This window comes from Hyperolius riggenbachi, chromosome 6 (genome assembly GCF_040937935.1).
Source record: "Hyperolius riggenbachi isolate aHypRig1 chromosome 6, aHypRig1.pri, whole genome shotgun sequence".
NCBI classification, from domain to species: Eukaryota; Metazoa; Chordata; class Amphibia; order Anura; family Hyperoliidae; genus Hyperolius; species Hyperolius riggenbachi.
In genome coordinates, this window is record NC_090651.1 from 288,989,793 (window position 1) to 289,013,184 (window position 23,392).

At 45.8% G+C, this 23,392-nt stretch overlaps 1 protein-coding gene across 4 annotated transcripts in view; it reads left to right on the forward strand.

The window, feature by feature from the left end:
• TBCEL (tubulin folding cofactor E like) overlaps window positions 1-23,392 on the forward strand; it is a 71,165-nt gene that overhangs the window by 26,434 nt on the left and 21,339 nt on the right. For all 4 annotated transcript variants that reach the window (XM_068241006.1, XM_068241005.1, XM_068241004.1 and 1 more), the window contains 3 exons: window positions 10,268-10,409; window positions 14,473-14,612; window positions 19,687-19,868. In XM_068241006.1, coding sequence (XP_068097107.1) covers window positions 10,277-10,409; window positions 14,473-14,612; window positions 19,687-19,868 — 455 coding nt within the window. In that variant the 5' untranslated portion in view covers window positions 10,268-10,276. The remainder of the gene's footprint in view (window positions 1-10,267; window positions 10,410-14,472; window positions 14,613-19,686; window positions 19,869-23,392) is intronic.

Below are 23,392 nucleotides of genomic sequence, written 5' to 3' on the forward strand. Positions count from 1 at the left end.
CCCTCCCAGTATCCTTTTTAGCTGCATTTGCATAAGATTATGAAATGGTGATTTTGAGCAACACAAATCTTACTTTAGGCTTGTTAAAGGGAAGGTTCAGGGAAACCTTTAAAAAAATAAAAATCCATATCCACTTACCTGGGGCTTCCTCCAGCCCGTGGCAGGCAGGAGGTGCCCTCGCCGCCGCTCCAGAGGCTTCCGGTTGTCTGCGCAGTACAGCCCGGAGGACGTCCGATGACGTCAGCGCGCCCGCGTGGGACACAGAAGAGCCCGTCCTTGGAGCGCAGAAGAGCCCGACCTGGCAGCCGGCCTGGCCAGGTCGGGTCGACCACCGAAGACGACCGGAAGCCTCTGGAGCGGCGGCGAGGGCACCTCCTGCCTGCCACGGGCTGGAGGAAGCCCCAGGTAAGTGGATATGCATTTTTATTTTTTTAAAGGTTTCCCTGAACCTTCCCTTTAAAGCTTCTGAAGTAAGAAGGATATGGAGACTGACATATTTATTTCCTTTTAAACAATGCAGATTACTTGGCTTTCCTGATGATCCTCTGCCTCTAACAGTTACAGTAGCCGTAGACACTGAACAACCATGCAGCTCAGATGTTTCTGACTGAAGTTTAAGGCAGGGGTCACACTTGTCTTTCAGTTTCTACACTTTTCAGAAAACTGAAAGACCTCTACCTTACAACAGCTAATGTAATTTATAGAGAAAACTGACAAATTGCGCAAGATGTCAGTTTTTTTTCTGCGCGCAAAATCTGCATTCAAGTGTGACCTAGCCCATTGATTAACATGAGTTCTCAGTTGAAGTCAGTTTTTCTGTGCAGAAAACGCGCACGAAAGCCGACAAGTGTGACCCCTGCCTCAGGTGTATGATTTAGACACTACAGTCCTCCATATCCCGCTCACTTTAGACTCCCTCAGATGTGCATTGGTCAGATTATTGGGGTTAAGGGGTGACAACAAAATGTTGGCATCTTGCCTTTTACCTTTTTTTGTTTTGTCCATGCAATGCTAATTCTGTATTCTGGCATATGGAAAAAAAGCAGGACAACATGAAGAAAATGCTCAGTCACATGAGCAGCAGCTTAGTGTGAGTAGCTGCCAAATGCTGCAGCTTCTAGAGATCAGTCTCTGCAGCTCACATTATACTGGTATTCAGGTTTGGGGATTTCCCAACAACACATTTTTTTTTCTTTGCCCTCCTAACCTGTTTTTAAACGTAGATAAAGCACAGAAAAGCATTTTCTTTATTGTGCTGATCACTGCTTGGTGCAATCTAGTTGACCTATGTAAACTCTCTGTACATGATTTTGTGTTAGAATTAAGAAAAACATTTTGATAAAAAAATACATTTTATATTCCGTATTTTTCAGTATTTAAGATCTGCTTTTTCTTCCTCAAAATTGAAGGGGAGGGGAGGGGTATCATATATTGTGAATATGCTGTAAAAAGTGGTGCAGAGTGTGTGGAGGAAACACTTGCCGCATCCTGCCAGCATGCTCCTCTACCCCTTGCTCCTGGGGTGGGTGGGAGGGGGGGGGGTGCCGGCAGTATCAGGTGAGAAGTGGCACTGTGGTTTAGTGAAGTCTGTAGTGTAATGTAGCTTAGCTGGTAGGGTAGCAGGGATTAGTTGTAGTGCTGTGTAATGCAGTGTAACTGGTGGGGTAGCAGGGGTTAATGTAGTGTGTAGTGGAGTGCAGTATAGCTTAGCTGGAGGGGCAGCAGGGTTTAGTATAGTGTGTGGTGTGTATTGGAGTGCAGTGTAGCTTAGCTGGAGGGGCAGCAGGGTTTAGTATAGTGTGTAGTGTGTATTGGAGTGCAGTGTAGCTTAGCTGGAGGGGCAGGAGGGGTTAGTTAGTTAGTATAGTGTAGTTAGAGTAACTGGTGGGTGCACTACATGATAGCCGCTGATCAGCAGCATCCCCCACCCACTCCGATCGCCTCCGGCGATCTGCGCAAGCAGGAAATCCCGTTCATAACGGGATTTCCTGCATGGCTTCCCCCGTCGCCATGGCGACGATCGCGATGACGTCATCGACGACGTGACATCAGATGGAGTCCCGATCCACCCCTCAGCGCTGCCTGGTGCTGATTGGCCAAGCTGCGCAAGGTGTCGAGGGGGGGGGGGTCGGTGCGGCGGGTAGCGGCGAATTGGCGGCGAGTGGTGGCGATCGAGTTATGTACGCAGCTAAAATTCAGCAATCACCCCCACATATGAAAAGCAGAAATGACCCTCATATAAAACTGCCACAATTACCCCCACCCCCTCAGTGTCCTCCCCCAGAGCGACCGGGCGTTAACGCAAGAATGACTTTCCTTCTCAGTTGGAGAGGCTGTGCACAGCAAACTCCTCCTCGCAGTCCTTCCATTATGTAGAAATTATAAGTACTCGCCCTGCTACAGGCTGCAGTGTATTTGCAAATGCCTCCCTCTTGTCCAGCTCGCTGTTAAATGGAATAAATGCCAATGTTCAGACCATATTTACTGTCCCTCACCCAGAATACTGTGTTGCCCTGCGACTAGTGTGGGTAGGTAGGGAGGGAGGTTAGGTAGCTGCCACTGGGAGGAGGGTAGGTAAAGAGATTAGGTAACTGCTCTAGAAATGGAGGGAGTGAAGGTAGGAAGATAAGGTAGCTGCTGTTGGGCAGGAGGATAGGTTGGGAGGTTAAGTAGTTGCGGGGGAGGGGGGTGAGGAGGAAGCGTAGGTAGGAAGGTTAGGTAGCTGCGACTGGAAGTGAGGGTAGGTAGAGAGATTAGGTAGCTGCTGTATGACAGAAGGGAGGTAGATAAAGTAGTTGCAGCTGGGCAGGAGGATAGGTGGGGATGTTAAGTAGTAGTAGTAGTAGCTTGGGAAAAAAAGTGTAAGGATGGAGGGTGAGTAGGGGGATTAGGTATCTGCTGCAGGACAGGAGGGAGTGTAAGCATCTAAGGTAGCTGTAGCTGGGTGGAGGTAGGTAGCTGCAGCAGCAACGCAGTAGGGAGAATAGGTAGCTGTAGCTGGGTGGGCTGTATGGAAAGGTAGATAGTTATGATTTGGGTGGGAGGGACTGCGGTTAGGTAGCTGCACTTGGGTGGGCTGTATGGATGGTAGGTAGCTATGGCTGGGCAGGCATATATAGGGTAGGTAGCTGCAGCGGGCAGGAGAGAGGCTAGGTACATGCTGCTGGGTGGGCGGGCGAATGTTAGGTAGGGAGGGAAGGTACTGTAAGTATATGCTGTTGCTGGGCGGGCATAGGAAGGGTAGGTGGCTGAACAGGAAGGTAGTACTGCTACGCAGGAGGGGGGTGGGGGGCAAAGGAAGGGTAGGTAGCTGCCTGCTGCTGCTTCTTGACAGAAAGGTAGTACTGCTACGCAGGGGGGAGAGGGGGAGGGGGTAGTGAGAGAAAGCAGCAGGGTTGTGAGAGAGGGAGTTTAGTGAGAGACAGTGGGGAAATAAGAGAGAGGGGAGGAAAATAGTGATAAGAAGAGAGAGAGAGAGTTTTAAAAAAGAGAGAGAGAGAGAAAAGATTGCTGTCAGACTTTTTTTTTTTTCAGCCACAGACTATCAGGGAACATCATAAAGCAGTGAATCGCTCACTCCACAGCCAAAAGCTTTTGAAGTAAAAAAAGACAGGTTCTCTTTCTCCTTGTAAACGGTTCCCTGAGCCAGGACCTCATAAAGATCTTGAAGGGAGATACACAGTCCTCTCAGCAGCGTGAGTGAAGGGGGCGGGGTTGGCTGGACTAGTTCAATAGAGCATCTCTGCTTCTGTTCAGCCGGGACTATGAGTTAATTGTCAGGTGAGATGAATGCGCAGTGAGAAGGCAGGTGAACTATTTTCACCTGCCTGCCTCTCTGGGCTGTAAAAGATTAAACGTTTCCGAATGGGATGGAAGTAAGAGGAAAATTTTGTTTCATAATGAAGAAAAAACCCAAAAACTTGAATACAGCAGTGGTGGCAGGCAGCGTGTGTATCCACAGAGAGGGCTCAGAGTGCCACTTCCAGCATGCGTGCCATAGGTTCGCCACCACTGGTATAGTGTATGTAGTGTAACTGGTGGGTGCAGCAGGAGTTAGTGTAGTGTGTAGTGGAGTGCAGTGTAGCTTAGCTGGTGGGGGAGGCAGGGGTTTGTGTAGTGTAACTGGTGGATGCAGCAGGGGTTAGTGTAGTGCATGTAGTGCGTATTAGAGTGCAGTGTAGCTTAGCTGGAGGGGCAGCAGGGGTTAGTGTAGTATATGTAGCGTAACTGGTGGGTGCAGCAGGGGTTAGTGTGGTGTTTAGTGAAGTGCAGTGTAGTTTAGCTGGTGGGGGCATCAGGGGTTTGTGTAGTGTATCTGGTGGGTGCAGCAGGGGTTAGTGTAGTGTTAAGTGGAGTGCAGTGTACATCAGCTGATGGCGGCAGCAGGGGTTAGTGTAGTGTATGTAGTGTGTATTGGAGTGCAGTGCAGTGCAGTGTAACTTAGCTGGTGAAGGCAGCAGGGGTTAGTGTAGCGCCCCTGCACTATAGATGCACCAGGTTTAGTAATTTTTTCCATAACTGTTGCCCTCTAAACCTAGGTGCATCTTATAGTCCACAAAATATGGTATATACCTTTTAAAAGCATAAAAATGTATTAACAATGTAAATGTGGCATTAATATTGGCGTCAATTCACCAAGAATTACTGCATTTGGTAATGCTGAAAACAGATGATTTTACCGAGCACTTAGGAAAGTGTCAATTCAACAAGGCTGTTACCGCATGAAAAGCTGAAATTGCCAAGCAGTGAGGTAAATTACAGACGTGTGCGGTATATACCTCAGTAAATGTCAATCCACCAAGGTCACAGCATGTGGTAAAACACAGTTCCATTACCGACAATTCTCTTCTGTCAGTATCAGAGCAAGACACACAGAAGCAGAGCAGGGAGCAGAGAGATTACGGAACAACAAAATCAAAATGAACTTCTGCACACTCCTCATGCAAATCCATTCACAAAAATCATGCAGCAATCAATGCTGTCCCTACAGCTAAGTTAAAAGCTGGGATCTTCGTTACAAGAATAAAGTCTCTTGCATAGTCACATACACCGCGTAGAGGTAGCCCAGTGTCTTATGTGTCCTAACTCTGGCCCTGTAACATGCAAAGCACAAACATGCACACCTTCAGTGCATAAAAACCTATCTAAGGAATAGGAACACATATCCTTACCGTCCTCCCTGGGACAGATAGTGCATCTAACTAATCCTGCAAGGGAGCTGCTAGTACCTACATATGTACCATGCGCACACACCAGCGAGCTGTGTGTGTGCTGAGATCACTAATAGTGGAAGAGGTAGAGCACTAGATAAAATCTTAGCTACAAGGATCAAATACAATAAAAAAAAAACACAAAATCCAGGCTCCTCACCTCGCGCTAGGACATTTAAACACTTGCAGATGTAATAGGGAGGTGCTGGATGGGGGTGTGGCAAGCAAAACAGCAAAGTCAAAATTAACTTCCGCACACTCATGCAAATCCTCATGCGAATTCATTCACAAAAATCATGCAGCAATCAATGCTGTCCCTACAGCTAAGTCAAAAGCTGGGATCTTCGTGCATCTAACTAATCCTGCAAGGGAGCTGCTAATACCTACATATGTACCATGCGCATGGAACAAAACAGGCTTCCCCTGCCACCCTTCTGCAGTTTAACCTCTTAAGTTCCTTTTTGAAAATGCGGAGCTAGTGGGAGAAATTAGGAACTAGTAGGGAAATAACTTAAAGTGAACCAGAGACGAAGCACCCTTATATATTTTACCATAGAAATCAGTGGGAACATTAGAGAAAACATTTACCATGCTCTCTGTTCCATCCTCACTGCTAAAAGTGTCTGTTATCTAGCTGAGATAAGAATCCCGGACTGAGCATTGAGTCTGGCTTTGCTATAATGACTCAGCTATAATGATTCCTGAGCAAAGCCAGCAGGGGGCAGGCTTGGACTTGAAGACAGCAAAGAACACAGTCTCAGCTATAATTATTCTGTAGCAAAGCCAGACCGACTGCTTAGTCGGGATTCTTATCTTAGAGGTGATAACAGGCAAATTAAACAGAGAACAATGTAACAAAGAGCAGATTAGGTGTTTACTGTCATGTTCCCACTGATTTATAAGGTAAAATACAAGAGGATGCTTCATCTCTGGTTCTCTTTAAGCAGGGCATGTGTAAATTCTCTAAGCTGTGACAAATAAATAAAATGTTAAGAAAGACTAATGGAGACTAGATTCAGAGCGAGCAGAGGCAGTATAACAAAACATGTACATCTAAAGAGATGTCAGGATGCCTCTTACTATTGTAATGCTGTCTCTGCACGGAACAGCATGTAACAACACAGATACTGACAACTGGGCTTCGATAAATTACTGAACTTTTACCGCACCTGTGAAAATATTGGTAAACTAGCACACAAAATACAGAATGCGGTATGTTCCCGGCTATTTTTTTCTTATCAAACAGCCTTTGGTGAATTGACGCCATTGCCACTGTCTAGCCAGTCCCTTATGAACCATAATGAAAACTCCAAGATCTACATATTTTGGCCATGAATGTCAAGCCTGATTTTGCTATTTACTAAACTGGCATTTTTTTCACTGTAGTGCATACACAGATTTTGTATCTGTTTTCCGTGGAGAAATGACACTCTCCCAGAATCCGTTACATGCTGATTTCTTCACAGGCTGGCAACCAGTGTCGGACCTTTGACCCCTCCCAGACATAACTTCCGTTTTCCCTGCTTAAAGGACAACTGTAGGGAGGCTGCCATGTTTTTTTTTTCCTTTTATGCAATACTAGTTGCCTGGCAGCCCTGCTAATGTATGTGGATGCAGTAGTGTCTGAATAACACCAGAAACAAGCATGCAGCTATTCTTGTCAGTTCCGACATTAATGTCGGAAACACCTGATCTGCTGCATGCTTGTTCAGGGTCTATGGCTAAAAGTATTAGAGACAGAGGATCAGCCGGACAGCCAGGCAACTGGTATTGCACAAAAGGAAAAAAAAAACATGGCAACCTCCCTACAGTTGTCCTTTAATGTGACTTCCTACTTTAAAGGAGTACTGTAGGGGGCTAGGGGGAAAAAAGAGTTGAACTTACCTGGAGCTTCTAATGGTCCCCCCGCAGACGTCATGAGCCCGCGCAGCCACTCACCTATACTTCAGTCCCCGCCACCGGTTCACTTCCGAAATTTGCGACTTTAAAGTCACAAACCCTTGCATCTGCGCAGCCATGTCCTCACTCCCGCTGGTGTCACTGGGAGCGAACTGCGCAGACACAGACTGTACTGGTTGCATCTTTAAAGTCTCAAATTCCAGAAGTAAGTAACTTTTTCACCCTACCCCCCCTTACAGTACAAATTAATTCTCATTGTTAGAGGTCACCAACAAGATAATAATAAGTCTGCCTTGCATGCAACTCTAATGCAGATTCTATGCAACTTGGACTTGGGTCAATCAGAATAGACAGGTAGTGCATTTGATTGGCTGACCCAGTTCCAAGCTGCATGCAATCTGCACTACATTTGCATGCAAACTGGAATTCTTAGCATCCCATTGACCATCTCTAGTCAGTATATCAAACTATTTTGCTACTCAATGCATATCATCTTGAAGTGGGTTGAATTTCACTTTGGAAAACTCTTGTACTCATTGTCAGTCACAAGAGTGTTAGTGTAACGCTGATTCAAACCCCACCCCATACAACTTATAATTACCTGGCTGATCCTCCAGTGCTGTTATCGCAGATTGCGCAGTGTGAATGGCAATTCTGCATGGCTCACGACACCCCCCCCCCCCTCCCGCCACCTCCTTAAGAGAACTAGAGATGAAGCACCCTCATGTATTTTACCATATATATCAATGGGAACGTGACATTAAACACCTACTCTGCTCTTTGTTTCATTCTTCTCTGCTAAATCTGCCTTTTATCAGCTCTGATAAGAATCCCTGACTAAGCATTCAGTGTAGCTTTGCCCTGGAATGTTATAGCTGAGTCAGTCTTCAGTGATGTCTTTTCAAGTCCAAGTCTGCCCCCTTGTGGCTCTGATTTCCTGCTATGTATCCTTGTAGCAGGTAAGCAGAGCCAGGAGGGGGTGAGCTTGGGCTTGAAAAGACATCACAGAAGACTGACTCAGCTATAATCATTCGGGGCAAAGCAAGACTGAATGTTCAGTCGGGGATTCTGATCAGAGCTGATAACAGGCAGATTTAGCAGAGAAGAATGAAACAAAGAGCAGAGTAGGTGTTTACTGTCATGTACCCATTGATATATATGGTAAAATACATGAGGCTGCTTTGTCTCTGGTTTTCTTTAGCAGTGATGAGGCCCCATGGCAATAGCTGATGCATCACTCATAAATGGTCCCAAACTGTGCAGACTTTCACTGGCCCAAATTTACTGTCAGTCACCGTGACGTCAGCATGTTCAGGCCAGTGGAAAGTCACACAGTTGCCATGCTGATCAGTTACTATGAAGGAGGGGAAGGAGTGGGAGTGAGCTGTGCAGAACTTCCTTCCACATGCCACTCTCTGGCACAATGGCACTGGAGGATCAGCCACTTATTCATCTCCACTATTGTCTTCCCTCTACTGTTCTTTAGAACTTGCATGCCTGTTTTTAGAAGAAACACTCTCTTAACCCTTTCTGTCTACCATCCCAAATCTTCATGGATGACAGTTTTTTTCCACCGCCATCCTCCATTCCACTATCTGGTATCTCTTTAGCTGTAAAGGCTCGTACACACTTCCAACAAAGTGCACAACCAAACTGGAAGACAAGGAAAGTCTGGCACTATGGTTTATTCGTGCAGCAGGTGGCAAAAAAGTGATGTAACATACATTCAAATTGCAGCATGTGTGGCTGGATAAGCATCAAAAAACATCACAAAGTGTAGCGCTGTACCTGGGTGTGGAGGAGGTAGCAGGTGTGGGCGCCAAGAAGGTGCACGGTCCTTACGACCTTTTCCCTAGGCGGCTGCCAAGCTTCATCTGAGGTGTGCACACCTCAGATGAAGCTTGGCAGCCGCCTAGCGAAACGGTCGTAAGGACCGTGCACCTTCTTGGCGCCCACACCTGCTACCTCCTCCACACCCAGGTGATGTTTTTTGATGCTTATCCAGCCACACATGCTGCAATTTGAATGTATGTTACATCACTTTTTTGCCACCTGCTGCACGAATAAACCATAGTGCCAGACTTTCCTTGTCTTCCAGTTTGCTTGCATCTACTTTGCTAAACGTCTTGAGCACATGGTTTACTGGGTGTTTTATGCAAATTAATCACAGCTTTTCCGGAGTGCCTGCCAGCTCTCCCACAAGAAAAGTGCACAACCAACCTGACGACATGACCAACCGCACAACAACCCATTGACATGACCTGTATTTCCACACTGCCAAACCAACTAAACGACTAACTTATTTACATACTGCACACTCAAACGGAACGGCGGACTGCATGATATGGCCGAATTCAAAACAAGTACAAGTCGTTCAGACATGGCCAACTACACATTATCAGCCTAAAGGTCGTGTTGATCTACTGGTTGGATCAGGCACACCGCCTGTTATCAGTCGCTCGTCTAGTCGTTTTCCACATGTAGCCACGCCCAACTATCATCCAACAGACCAAATGTGGACAATAATTTGGCATAATAGTTGCACGTGTGTACCAGCCTTTAGTGGTAGTTGCCATTGTGAAAGCAATATACATTCTTTGAGTCACTTTCTTGACAAAGACATCTATTCTTCACCCTGCAGACCCAGAACACATTGAAATCCTGTTGCCCCCTCTTACACACCACCTCTAATATATGATGCAACCGTTTTTTTTCCTATTGGGCATAATGCAGTAAAGTGAACATTTTTCACTTCGCCTGTTTACTCTCCAAATACCCAGTCTGGTTTCAGAGAATTTAAAACAAGTTATTACTGTATGTTTGTAAGCTGAATGGGTATTAAAAATGAAATTGAGCATAGTAAAAAAAAAAAAAAAATGCAGGACTATGGTACCTAATGTTTTCACATCTATTAGGTTGTAAGTCCTTTGGGACAGAGTGCTCCCACTCCAGTGTCATGTCTTTGTGATTGTTTGTCTTGGGTTTGTAATTTTAGTGAATCGCACTGCTTAGTGTACTGAAGTTTATAAATAAACATTATTAATAATACTTTTTACCAATGAACTTTCCATTGCACACGTCAGCAGTTCCAGCATCATTTTGCCGCAGAGTCTTGTTTTCAGGCGAGAATGTCATCAGATCTTTCTTGGCCCTCTCAGGTATCAGAAATGGAGCCACCATGTGGAAGGAGTTTCATGCAGGTACTGTGTGAGAAGTACAGCCCAGAGAACTTCCCGTACAGAAGAGGTCCAGGAGCCGGTGTGCATGTACCTGCAGGCCCTCAAGTCTCACCCATGAAAGGTATGATGAAGGAACAATGTAACCAGTCTTAATTAAAATACAGGTAGTCCCCAGTCAACTAACGAGATAGGGACCGTATGATTGTTCTTAAAGTGTACCTGAGATGGGGCCAAAGGAAAAATGTATACATGCCTGGGGCTTCCTCCAGCCCCCGCAGGCCTGATCTCTACCTCATCATCCTCAGTCCCCGCCTGGTTCGTCCGCATCCTGTCCTGGTAAGTCATCCAGTTTAGGCCAGTCGACGCAATCCTGCCTCAAGCGCTTCCCTGTCATGCTCCTGTGGCCAAGACTGCTCTGCGCCTGCAGTTGCAGAACGATCCCGGTCACGGGACGCAATGGGGACTCATGCATGGCCGGACTGTGCATGCACAGTATGCCCTGGACCAGAGGACTTTCCTGGGCAATTTGCAGAGGATCCAGGCGGCGAATGAGGACGATGAGGGAGTAATCAGGCTGGAGGAAGCCCCAGGTGTGTATACATTTTTTCTGTGGCCCTATGTAAGGTTTACTTTAAAGCGGACCTGTCAGGAAAGCCACCAGGCATACTGAACACACATTGATGGAGAATAGTAGTACCCACAAGAACCTGTCAAGGGATCCATTAATAATAGATTGCTCAAACCTGCACTACATTATATGAGAGACGACATAAAGCATCCATTCAAAATATATTCACTCAGTTTACTCTTCTGCTACATAGCTTAAAGAGGAACTCCAGCCAAAATAAACATACTGTCATTAAGTTACTTTAGTTATGTTAATTAAAATAGATAGGTAATATAATCTCTTACCCACACTGTTTTAAAAGAACAGACAAATGTTTGATTTCATGATGGCAGCCATCTTTTTGGTTGAAAGGAGGTGACAGGGGGCATGAGACACAGTTCCAACTGCCCGGTGTCCTGATCACCTCTCCCAGTTGCTAGGCAACGTGAACAACAACATAGGAAATCCCATCATGCTCTGCACAGCATCAGGAAAAAAAAGCCCAGGCTTTTTTTCTTTGATGGGTGGAGCTTAGATAAAAATGCAGCTAAAAATTATGCTCTGGTAAGAAAAACAACGTTCTGATGCTGTGAAACTGTTAAAGAAACACCAAGCCTTTTCAGTTCTGCTGAGTAGATTTTTAGTCTGGAGGTTCACTTTAAGTAAGATTGTACAATCAAGATTGTATCATTGAAGGGCACCATTAATCACCCTGGCGTTCTATTAACCACTTCACCACTTAGGGGTTTTACCCCCCTGAGCACCAGAGCAATTTTCACCTTTCAGCGCTCCTTCCATTCATTCGTCTATAACTTTATCATTACTTATCGCAATGAAATGAACTATATCTTGTTTTTTCCGCCACCAATTAGGCTTTCTTTAGGTGGGACATTATGCCAAGAATTATTTTATTCTAAATGTGTTTTAATGGGAAAATAGGAAAAATGTGGGGAAAAAAATAATTATTTTTCAGTTTTTGGCCATTATAGTTTTTAAATAATGCATGCTACTGTAATTAAAACCCATGAACTCTATTTGCCCTTTTGTCCCGGTTATAAAACCGTTTAAATTATGTCCCTATCACAATGTTTGGCGCCAATATTTTATTTGGAAATAAAGGTGCATTTTTTTCAGTTTTGCGTCCATCCCTAATTACAAGCCCATAGTTTATAAAGTAACAGTGTTATACCCTCTTGACATAAATATTTAAAAAGTTCAGTCCCTAAGGTAACTGTTTATGTATTTTTTTTAATTGTAAATTTTTGAAATTTTTTTTAATTACAAAAAAAAATAAAAATGGGGAGTGTGGGAGGTAATGAGTTAATTTTTTGTGTAACACTCATTTATTTCTATGTGAAAAATGCTTAGGGTGTAGTTTTACTATTTGGCCAAAAGATGGCAACAGTAACTTTTTGTGTATTGCGACGCTCGCAGGAAGTAGTAGGAGGCTGTGAGTGTTTGTTTTTTCTCACAATGATCGCGCTGCCCATCGGAGAGCAGCGGATCATTGTGGGGCTTAGATCAACAAACGGGAATGGATTTTCCCATTCATTGATCTGCGGGCGGCGGCGTGTTTACTAGCGGCGGGCGGCGTGTTTACGAGCGGGAGCGCGGACAGCGGAAAGTACGGATTTCTCCGTCCCTGGGGGTTAAAGGATGGAAAAAGGGACGGAGAAATTCGTACGGGCGGGGGTAAAGTGGTTAAATGCGCCAGGGTGGATGCGCAGCACTATTTAAAAAAAATTCTATCATGTAGCAAGCCTAGCGCTAGCTACATGATTACCCCCTTCCACCCTTCCGATCGCTGCCGGCGCATAATCCCATAAGGAAATCCCGTTCTTAACGGGATTTCCTTTAGGGCTTCCCCCGTCGACATGGCGACGATCGTGATGACGTCATCGACGTTGTGGCGTCATCGGGAGTCCCGATCCACCCCTCAGCGCTGCCTGGCACTGATTGGCCAGGCTGCGCACAGGGCCTGGGGGGGGCCCTCTAACGTGGCGGGTAGCGGCGCATCGGCGGCGGGCGGCGATCAAGTTAGACACGCAGCTAGCAAAGTGCTAGCTGCGTGTATTAAAAAAAAATGTAATGAAAATCGGCCCACCAGGGCCTGAGCGGCGCCCTCTGGCGGTAATGGACAAGCTGAGCTCGTCATTACCGCCAGGGAGGTTAAACCTTGTTTTTACCTTCTATTGACTGTAAGGCTGTGTTCCTACTTGAGACGAGAACGGGCATTTTTTTCTCCATTCTCCACTCATTGCTAAAATGACAGTGGTTGGCTCCTATTTTATATATAGAAGCCGTTTACACTTGTCAGTGTGTAAAGGATTCATGTGAGCTGTTGCGGTAAGCAGGCAGCACTTCTGTGCAGTCCCCAATAATACCAGGCAGGCTGATGCATTCCCCCATATACCTTATGGGGGTAACGCATCTGCTCCGGGCTCCTGCCAGACCACAGCCGACCATTGAAGCAAACACTGTTCTCTCCACTCCCGCTGGCCGCATGTGATCTGGCTACAAGCCTATGCTTAGGGGACCCTGACCGGTTCCTGTTACAGTATGCTAGTGCTAGAAACTCATTAATGTTTATACCTTAAGTAAACCAAGCTAAGATCATTTGATAAAACTTGTGGTATTGCCCTGGCAATTAACCATCTTAGCGAGCTCGTCCATCACCGCCGATGGCTGCCGCTCAGGCCCTGCTGGGCCGATTTTGTTGAAATAAAAAGCAGCACACGCAGCCGGCACTTTGCCAGCCGCGTGTGCTGCCTGATCGCCGCCGCTCTGCGGCGATCCGCCGCGAGCAGCGGCGAAAGAGGGTCCCCCTAGCCGCCTGAGCCCTGCGCAGCCGGAACAAATAGTTCCGGCCAGCGCTAAGGGCTGGATCGGAGGCGGCTGACGTCAGGACGTCGGCTGACGTCCATGACGTCACTCCGCTCGTCGCCATGGCGACGAAGTAAGCAAAACACGGAAGGCCGCTCATTGCGGCCTTCCGTGTTACTTTTTGCCGCCGAAGGCGATCAGAAGAACGCCTCCGGAGCGCCCTCTAGTGGGCTTTCATGCAGCCAACTTTCAGTTGGCTGCATGAAATAGTTTTTTTTTTTATTTAAAAAAAACCCTCCCGCAGCCGCCCTGGCGATCTTAATAGAACGCCAGGGTGGTTAAAGCTGGATTTGAAGTCAGCATTACTGTAAGCTCCATCTAAGTGCATCTGTTCTTTAGCATATGAATATATGGGGACACTAGTAATACATAAGAATCCTTGTTTCCAGTTGTTGAAGATGCACTTCTGTGAAATATGAACATGTCCTATTCAGAAAGAATCTGCTATTTTACATTTTTGTGGCACTGTACTGGGAATACAATTCTTCACAGATAGGGGAGGGCAGTGTCCTGCAGTGGGAATACAACAAAAAAACACTGATTGGCCAAGAGTGATCCAACTTGCCTGATCACTAAAGTGAGGCCAATGACATTGAAGGATACCTGTACACACTGCAGACTATTGCTTCAGCCAAGGAAAATCTTAAGTATATACATAAACGTAGGTTTATGTTTGTAATGCTGTGTTTTTCAGATCGCCTGAATCTCCCAAGTATTTTGGTTTTGAACAACTGTGGCATTAGCCATGCTGGAGAAGAGAGTGAGATCGCTGCTTTTTGTTCACATGTCTCCGAACTAGATCTGTCTGGTAACCAGCTTGACAGCTGGCAAGAGGTGAGACAAAGCTTAAAAATAGTCAAACCATTTACAGATTGTCATGCTTCACAATAAGAATAGGCTTTTTACTGACATGCTCAACTGTGCATCTGTATTCTACTCAGAGAGGCGCATAATGGGCAGGATCTGAGGTACATGGGCTTTTCATGCAGATTGTTTTGGTAGTGGGGGCTGTGTGTGTCAGGGGTGTTGTGAGTGGCGGCGAGCAAGGCTGTGGAGTCGGTACAAAAATCCACCGACTCCTCAGTTTAGGACTCCTCGACTCTGACTCCTCTAATTTGCATATTACAATCTTGTTGATTGAAAGTATGTAACATGAAATTTGTCTCTTAACTGTCAACGCTTAGGAATTTTAAAAGACAACTGAAGTGAGAAGGATATGGAGACTGCCATATTTATTCCCTTTAGTCATAGACTAAAACTAGTCCTTGGTAAGAGTATTTGTAAAAGGTACAGACTGGAACAAAGAACATCTATCAGGCCCTAGGCAATGTAACTGTGGGTACCGTATTTTTCGGACTATAAGACGCTCCGGACTATAAGACGCACCCAAGTTTAGAGCATAAAAATCATGGAAAAAAAAAATTATACTAAACCTGGTGTGTCCATGGTCCAGGAACATTTTGTATATGTTCTCCCCCAATTATTGTTCCCCTTGTTCCTTCCTTGTATCTCTGGTGTCCTCATTTCCTCCTGTATCCCCCTATGTCCCCCGTGTGCTTCTCTGCCCCTCTGTCCATGTGTATTTTTTCCTCCAGTGGCTTTACTGATAAAATCACTGCAAACTATCACCACTCACTAACTAGCTTCTTTAGCAGCTCTTCAGCTGAGTCCTGTCTATAGCAGGGAAATCAGCCTCTCAGCTGGCTGGCCACTAGGATGATCGCATCCTAATCTGGAGAGGGAAGACAATGAGTGCTAGCAGGAGGGTGCCTGGCTGAAGCAATGCTGCTTTTCATTACAAACGTCCAAATGTTGCTTCGAGCATTGTGATCAAAACTTGGGCAGCAGCATTGCAACTCATGCAGAGAAAGATTCACATGGCCCCTATGTCCTCTGGTGTCCCGCCCCCTGTCCTTTGCCCCCTCTGGTATCGCTGTCCCCCATCCCCAGTGACCCCCCTGCCACTTTAACATAGATACGGAGACCGCTGCAGAATACCAGCAAGTATCGCATATACATACACCGAGGGACGCGGCCACACAGCTTTACATTTCCCACCTCCAATCCGGTGTCCTTTGCCCCTACGGACAATGCTGCAGGTTACCGGCAAGTGTTTTCATAGCACGGATATGAGCCAGACAGCTTCAAAACGCAATGCCCAATCAGGCGGGGAGCGCTGCGCGAGACAGCCAATCACAGCCCCCCTGTCCTTTGCCCCCTCTGGTATTGCTGTCCTCCATCCCCAGTGACCCCCCCTGCCCCTTTAACATAGATACGGAGACCGCTGCAGAATACCAGCAAGTGTTGCATATACATACCCCGAGGGACACGGGCACACAGCTTCACATTTCCCACCTCCAATCCGGTGTCCTTTGCCCCAGACGGTCAACGCTGCAGGTTACCGGCAAGTGTTTTCATAGCACGGGAATGAGCCAGACAGCTTCAAAACACAATGCTCAATCAGGCGGGGAGCGCTGCGTGAGACAGCCAATCACAGCCTTCCCGATAGTCCTGAAGGCGGGACAAAGGCTCTATCAGCGGGGCTGGTGATTGGGAGGAAGCAGGGAGCAGAGAGAGCTGTGATTGGCTGTCTCGCGCAGCGCTCCCCGCCTGATTGGGCATTGCGTTTTGAAGCTGTCTGGCTCATTCCCGTGCTATGAAAACACTTGCCGGTAACTTGTAGCATTGACCGTCGGGGGCAAAGGACACCGGATTGGAGGTGGGAAATGTCAAGCTGTGTGGCTGCGTCGCTCGGTGTATGTATATGCGATACTTGCTGGTATTCTGCAGCGGTCTCCGTATCTATGTTAAAGGGGCAGGGGGGTCACTGGGGATGGGGGACAGTGATACCAGAGGGGGCAAAGGACAGGGGGACTGGACACCAGAGGACAGCAGACACCAGACGGGACAAGGGGAAGGACAGCGCCAGTAACAAAATTTATTATTCGGACTATAAGACGCACCAACTTTTCCCCCCCACTTTTGGGGAAGAAAAAGTGCGTCTTATAGTCCGAAAAATACGGTACATGTAGGAGTGATGTGCAGGTGCTCTGCAGGGGAATAAGGGGATTCTTCCTCTATTACACATTCTTCATGTACAATCTGAACCAGGTTTATGGGTGATAGACCTCTGTGTTCAATGTGCACAACATTCTCAGTGGATTCCCTGCAACTCTGTGGAGAGTGCATATGTAGAGTATAGTACTACTGTGTAACAAAGTAAACCTGAGACAGATGAAATTAAAGTTTTATACATACCTGGGACTTCCTCCAGCCAACTTTAGGCTAATCAGTCCCTCGCTGTTCTCCTCCTCCACCACCTGGATCTTCTGCTATGAGTCCAGGTACTTGAGCCAGTCTGGCGTAGTGCGCATGCACACACTCCGCCGCCGGGAGCGTACTACACCTGCGCAGCACTATTGTGCAGGTGCAGAACGCTTCTGGCTGTGGGAGCGGCATGCGGCCGGACTGCGCTGACTGGCTGAATTACCAGAACTCACAGCAGAAGATCCAGGTGGTGGAGGTGGACAGCGAGGACTGATTAGCCTGAAGGGGGCTGGAAGAAGCCCCAGGTATGTATAAAACTTTTCTTTTCATCCTTCTCAGGTACCATTTAATTCGTAGTCACCAAACCAAATTTTAACAACATATCAAATTATTAGATTTCATGAGCAAAGAGAGTGTATACATTTGCATATATCAGAATCAACACAGAATTATTTCCATCTCATTGACCATCTCTATTAGTGACACGGCTACACATCAGGCTTTATACTTACAGCATAGATATTATTTAGTATATATAAGAGATTCCTGTGTACACATCATATATACAGTCACAATTAGATGTGTATATCTGACTTTAAAAATACGGGGACTGCTTTATTGAAGCAGCACAAGTAACTAATTTTGATTGGTTTATTTCATTTTTGTGGACTAAGCACAGCTATTACTGTATGTATAAATTCTTAATGATGACTATTATCTGAGAAATAGAACATTTTATCATATTTTCTTTTTTAATTACAGTTTAAATTCATCGGGAGTCGGAGTCGGTGCATTTTTTCCCGACTCCGACTCCAGGCACCCAAAATTGCTCCGACTCCACAGCCCTGGCGGCGAGGGGAGGAGTTGCTCTTGGTGTTGGGGGGCAGTAGGAGGAGGTCAGGTATCGGCAGCAGTCACGTGGGTCGGGGGCTTGCTATACTAAAAGTGAAACAATGTCCGGGAAACCATCTTTAAATACGATGTTGCGATTTGGGGTGGTAACTGGAGGAGGTAAACAGAGGACCCAAACTATGGTCAACTTCATAGGTTAGCCTTAGTAGTTTGGAGTGAATTTTCAGGGTAAGTGAAAAATGGTGAAGCACTTGGTATAGATGGACAGCAGTTGCAGCATGAGAATAGAGGTAGATGAATCAAGCGCAGTGTTCTCCCCAGAATTTTTTTCCAGCCGGGTGGCATGAAATAGTTGCCGGGTGGCAGGAAAAAGTAGCCGGGTGGGTTGAGATGAAAATGCAGGGCAACTCTGCTTACAGCATAGGAGGTGGTGAGTAGGTTAGCCGATGACAGCCGGGTGGTCACCAAATCTAGCCGGGTGGAGCACCCGGCTAAAAGAGCCTGGGGAGAACACTGAAGCAGCAATGCATTATTGTGGAAATACAGTCATAGAATGTCACAAAAGGCGCAAACTCTCCACACTCATGGTCAGGTTTGTTTACCTTACTTACAACACAGGTGACGATAAAGCAGAAAAAATTGTGTATCCTCTTGAACGTAAAAATTGTTTCAAGCATCAGCAGAACTGCATATATTAAGTTGCTGTATCTGTTAAAAAAACATTGTGATTTGACATAAATGTAGGGAGTTTAAACATGTCTTGTTTCACAAATGTTACGTTTTTGTTTATGTATTTGAGAGAGGAAGAGTCATTTCAAGAGCATGGGTGGGAGTGGCTTGTCTTCACCCTCACCTTTATACAAATCTGCATATCTGAAAAACTAAAGTTAGTAATTTAATTACCTCCACCATACTTTGTAATCAAAATTGCAGGCTAAAATGAACGGGGGTTATAAAAAGGGCCTGTTGAAAAAGACGCTTGATAAAATAGCAGGCGCCGGGGCCGCCCGCTATGCATATTGTGGCTACAGATAGCGCAGTGGGTAGCACTCTTGCCTTGCAGCACTGGGTTACCGGTTCGTTATGTTCTCCCCGTGTCTGCGTGTTTCCTCCGGGCACTCCAGTTTCCTCCCACATCCCAAAAACATACAGATAGGTTAATTGGCTTCTCCACAAAATTGGCCATAGACTACAATGGACATATGACTATAGGCTATACACATGTCCATCTTACAACCAACCGCACAACATGACCAACCACACAACAAGTTGTTTACCTGACAAGTACGTACACACACGCAAACCAACTACACAACCGACTCACTTAAATATTATGCGTGCAAGCTAAATGGCAAACTGTACAACATGTCCACATTCAAAAACAACAGTTGTTCAAAAGACTTGTACACACAGTCCAACCTGCATGATAGTTGGGCAGATTGATCCACCGGTTGGATCTGGCAAAAACTGTTATCAGTTGGTCAACTGGTTGTTTGCCAGCCGTACACAGACACAACTTATCTTCCAACAGACAAGTTTGGAAGTTAGTTGGACAGATTGTTGGTACATGTGTATGAGTTTTATGGTAGGGATTAGATTGTGAGCTCCTCTAAGGCACAGTTAGTGACATGACTATATACTATGTACAGCGCTGCGGAAGATGTCAGTGCTACTGTATATAAATCCTAAATAATAATAAATGTTGGCTGCTCACTGTCATCGCAAATGTGTTCTGGCAAAAGGAGTCAATTTCTTCTTTTTTTTTTTTTTTTTGCTGTGTTTCAAACAGGTCAGCAAGATAGTGTCTAACGTGCCTCAGCTGCAGTTCTTGAACCTGAGCTCTAACCCACTGTATATGTCTGTTTTGGAACGCGAGTGTGCTGGAGCGTTTTCTGGTATCCGTAAACTAGTGCTCAATAACTGCAAAGTTTCTTGGGAAACAGTTCACACTCTGCTGCTGGAACTACCATAGTAAGCATGATGGCTGTGCATATATTTGTGATATAGTGTTATGTCTATACTGCTACTGAAATGAGAGAATTAAAAATCACAATAAATGTAAACAGAAAAGCGCAAACAGTTGCTTAACCACTTGAGCACCAGCACCCTTTGCCCCCTTAAGGACCAGATGGTGGTACAGTAAACCGGCGCTTCCCGATGAATCGCCGCTAAAATCCGCCGGTCACATCGCTCTGTCCCCGCCGCAGGTTGCTCTCTCTGCCGTCTCTATGACGGCAGAGCGCTGTGCGCCGGTCATGAGCCGCTTTCATTGGCTCCTGACCCTGTCACTCAATGTAAGCCAATGGGAACGGCTTACATGAATGACAGGGCCAGGAGCCAATGAAAACAGCTCCTGTCCGGCTCACGGTGCTCTTCCTTCATAGAGGCGGCTGGGGCAGAGCGTCGGGAACGGGCGGGGGCGCGCAGGGAATGGAATGTAGAGTTTATGTCCGGTTAGAACCGCAGTGCCCCCTGCCCGCCGTAGATTTAAACTACGTCGGTCAGCAGGTAGTTAAACCTGTCCCAACCCTTGCAATGCAAACTTACTATGATGAAAACGTGCAAAACCAGATGTTTAGTGAAACCGCCTGTCAGAAATTAATAAAAGTTCCAGAGTTATTGGTTGCTGAAGAACTACCCAGATTTTTATTTTTTAGCCTTTTTGTATTGAGTCCATGATGTGTATGAATTCCAGAGACTAACGCACACAAAATCTGCATTCGTTCTGACACCCCATTAAAAATTATTAGGCTATTTCCACCTGATTTGGGCTTACATGTGCGTTATTGTCCAGAAAAAAAAAAGTTTCGGATGACACTTGTGTTCATCCATTGACAAACATAGGACAATACATTTTTTCGGATAACACTTGTATTCATCCATCGACAAACATAGGACAATGAATTCATATCTTGTATATGTACACACGCATTGTCCGGACAGCTGCATCGCAACAGCCCCTAGTGGAAACAAGCCCTTCCTGTGGAAGTAAAACCTGTGCTTTGTATATATCAGTTAATGTGATTGTTGGCTTCACTGATGAATACAGAACACTGGGCTCTCAGTTCTTTACCATCCTTTCAGCCTATTTCTCTGGAACTTCTAGTTAATGAAACATGCAGTTTTAGGTCTGTGCCCCCTTAAGACCAGCTATACACAAAAATGGAGCTTAACCGCTTTCAGATTGCGGTAATTGAAATCTACGCCCTGTTTTGGACCTGTTATCTCTGCTAGGGCATAGATTCTAATTACTGTGCTGCAGAGCCGGTCAGGAGACGATTTCATAGGCTCCTGACCCTGTGATCACTGTGAGCTAATCACAGTAATCACAGGGTCAGGAGGCAATGAAATCACTCCTGACCGGCTCATGGAGCTCTGCTGTTATAGTTATGGCAGAGTGAGTGGGCTTCAGTGACAGGAGAGCGGCAGGTCCATGCGACGAGACGTCGGTAATCCCCATTTTTGGTACCTGCAGTCTTTGTTCCTTAAAGAGAACCCGAGGTGTGTTTAAAGAATGTTATCTGCATACAGAGGCTGGATCTGCCTATACAGCCCAGCCTCTGTTGCTATCCCAAACCCCACTAAGGTCCCCCTGCACTCTGCAATCCCTCATAAATCACAGCAGTGCTGTGAGGCTGTGTTTACATCTGTAGTGTCAGTCTGTCAGTCTCAGCTGCTCCTCCGCCTCCTGCATAGCTCCGGTCCCTTCCCCCGTCCCTTCCCTCCAATCAGCAGGGAGGGAAGGGATGCAGGCGGGGACTGGAGTTCTGCAGGAGGCGGGGAGAGCAGCAGACTGACACTATAAAGATAAACACAGCCAGCTCTGACAAGCTGTTTGTCAGCAGCGTGGCTGTGATTTATGAGGGATTGCAGAGTGCAGGGGGACCTTAGGGGGGTTTGGGATAGCAACAGAGGCTGGGCTGTATAGGCAGACCCAGCCTCTGTATGCAGATAATATTCTTCAAACCCACCTCGGGTTCTCTTTAATGGACCAGAGACTGCTGGTATGCAAGTGGGTAAAGTTCTGTATGATTGCTGTCAAGTTGAAACAAATAATGGCTTCTTAAAAGAGAACTTCATGAAATGCGGTTACACTTACCTCTAGGACTGCAACTTGAAGAGTTTCTAGAATGACATTGCCCTCCCTGTAACTTACTTCCAGTTGCAACAAACTTCCATTTCTCATGCCCTGTTCCACTTGTGCATATGAGTTAGTTTAGTAAGAAGGTGAAGGTGGGAATTCCAAAATTCTAGCAGATTGCATATTGGTGCTGAGTGGAACTGTACAGTTGCCAAGAGACAACTGCCTCCAGGCTGTCAGAAACACTTCTGACAAGTAGTCTTAGTACTGCACAAAACCACACGTTTACCTAGAGTAATACAGATATTTCTATGATTCAGCTTATATCCCAAATTTGAGAAGGGAACTGAAAGGAAAACTCCAGGATTTACTTTTCAATCTCGATGGCTTTCCAAAGTTTACCATCATTACAAAGCTACATGATGATAATTTGTCGCACTTTGACGTAAACTGTCCAATTTAAAATACATATGTATACAAACGTGAATGTGCATTTGGTCCTGAGTAAAATGCTTTATTTCTGTGTAGATGCCATTTACAGTCAGAGATTTTAATCTGTAACTGACTCCATTCTAGCAGTTGTAATGAGCAGCTTCCATTCAGTAAGTGCTTTTGCAAATAAAGAAAACCCTGAGAATCCCCCACTAAGGGAAGATCTCCCCAGGGCAGCTCAATGATATTGCGGTCAGCAGACTGGGATAACAACTCTAGAACCTTTACTTTTCTCTGCTGTAGCCAGTGAGGGGGTCGAAATTGCCTTGTGTTTGGGCATTGTTATGGTGGAAAGTCCAAGTACATCCTGTGCACAGCTTCCGGGCTGATGAGGGAAATTTGTCTTTCGGTATTATCTAAAAAAACATGCTGCATGCATCCGGACGTCAACTCCGACCAAACTCCCTGTGCCGCTGCAGTACACACACATACGAAACATTAGAGATCCACCTCCATGTTTACAGTGGGGATGATGTGCTTTTCATTGTAGGCCGTGTTGACTCATCTTCAAACAGCTCCACTTTAAAAAGGAGGGGGGGGAGGGGCGCTATTTCACAAATATTGTCAGGGTAAGCAAACTTATGATCACAACTGCAGCTGTTAGTTAGATTTTGGTATTTTAAGAAATAATACTCTGTCTTAGAATAATAATGTAATTTAGCTTCATATCATTTTATCTTAGATCTGTGAATCTACGTACATGACATGTTTAACCACTTCAGGACCACAGTCTTTTCGCCCCTTAAGGACCAGAGCCTTTTTCTCCATTCAGACCACTGCAGCTTTCACAGTTTATTGCTCGGTCATACAACCTACCACCTAAATGAATTTTACCTCCTTTTCTTGTCACTAATACAGCTTTCTTTTGATGCTATTTGATTGCTCCTGCGAGTTTTACTTTTTATTATATTCATCAAAAAAG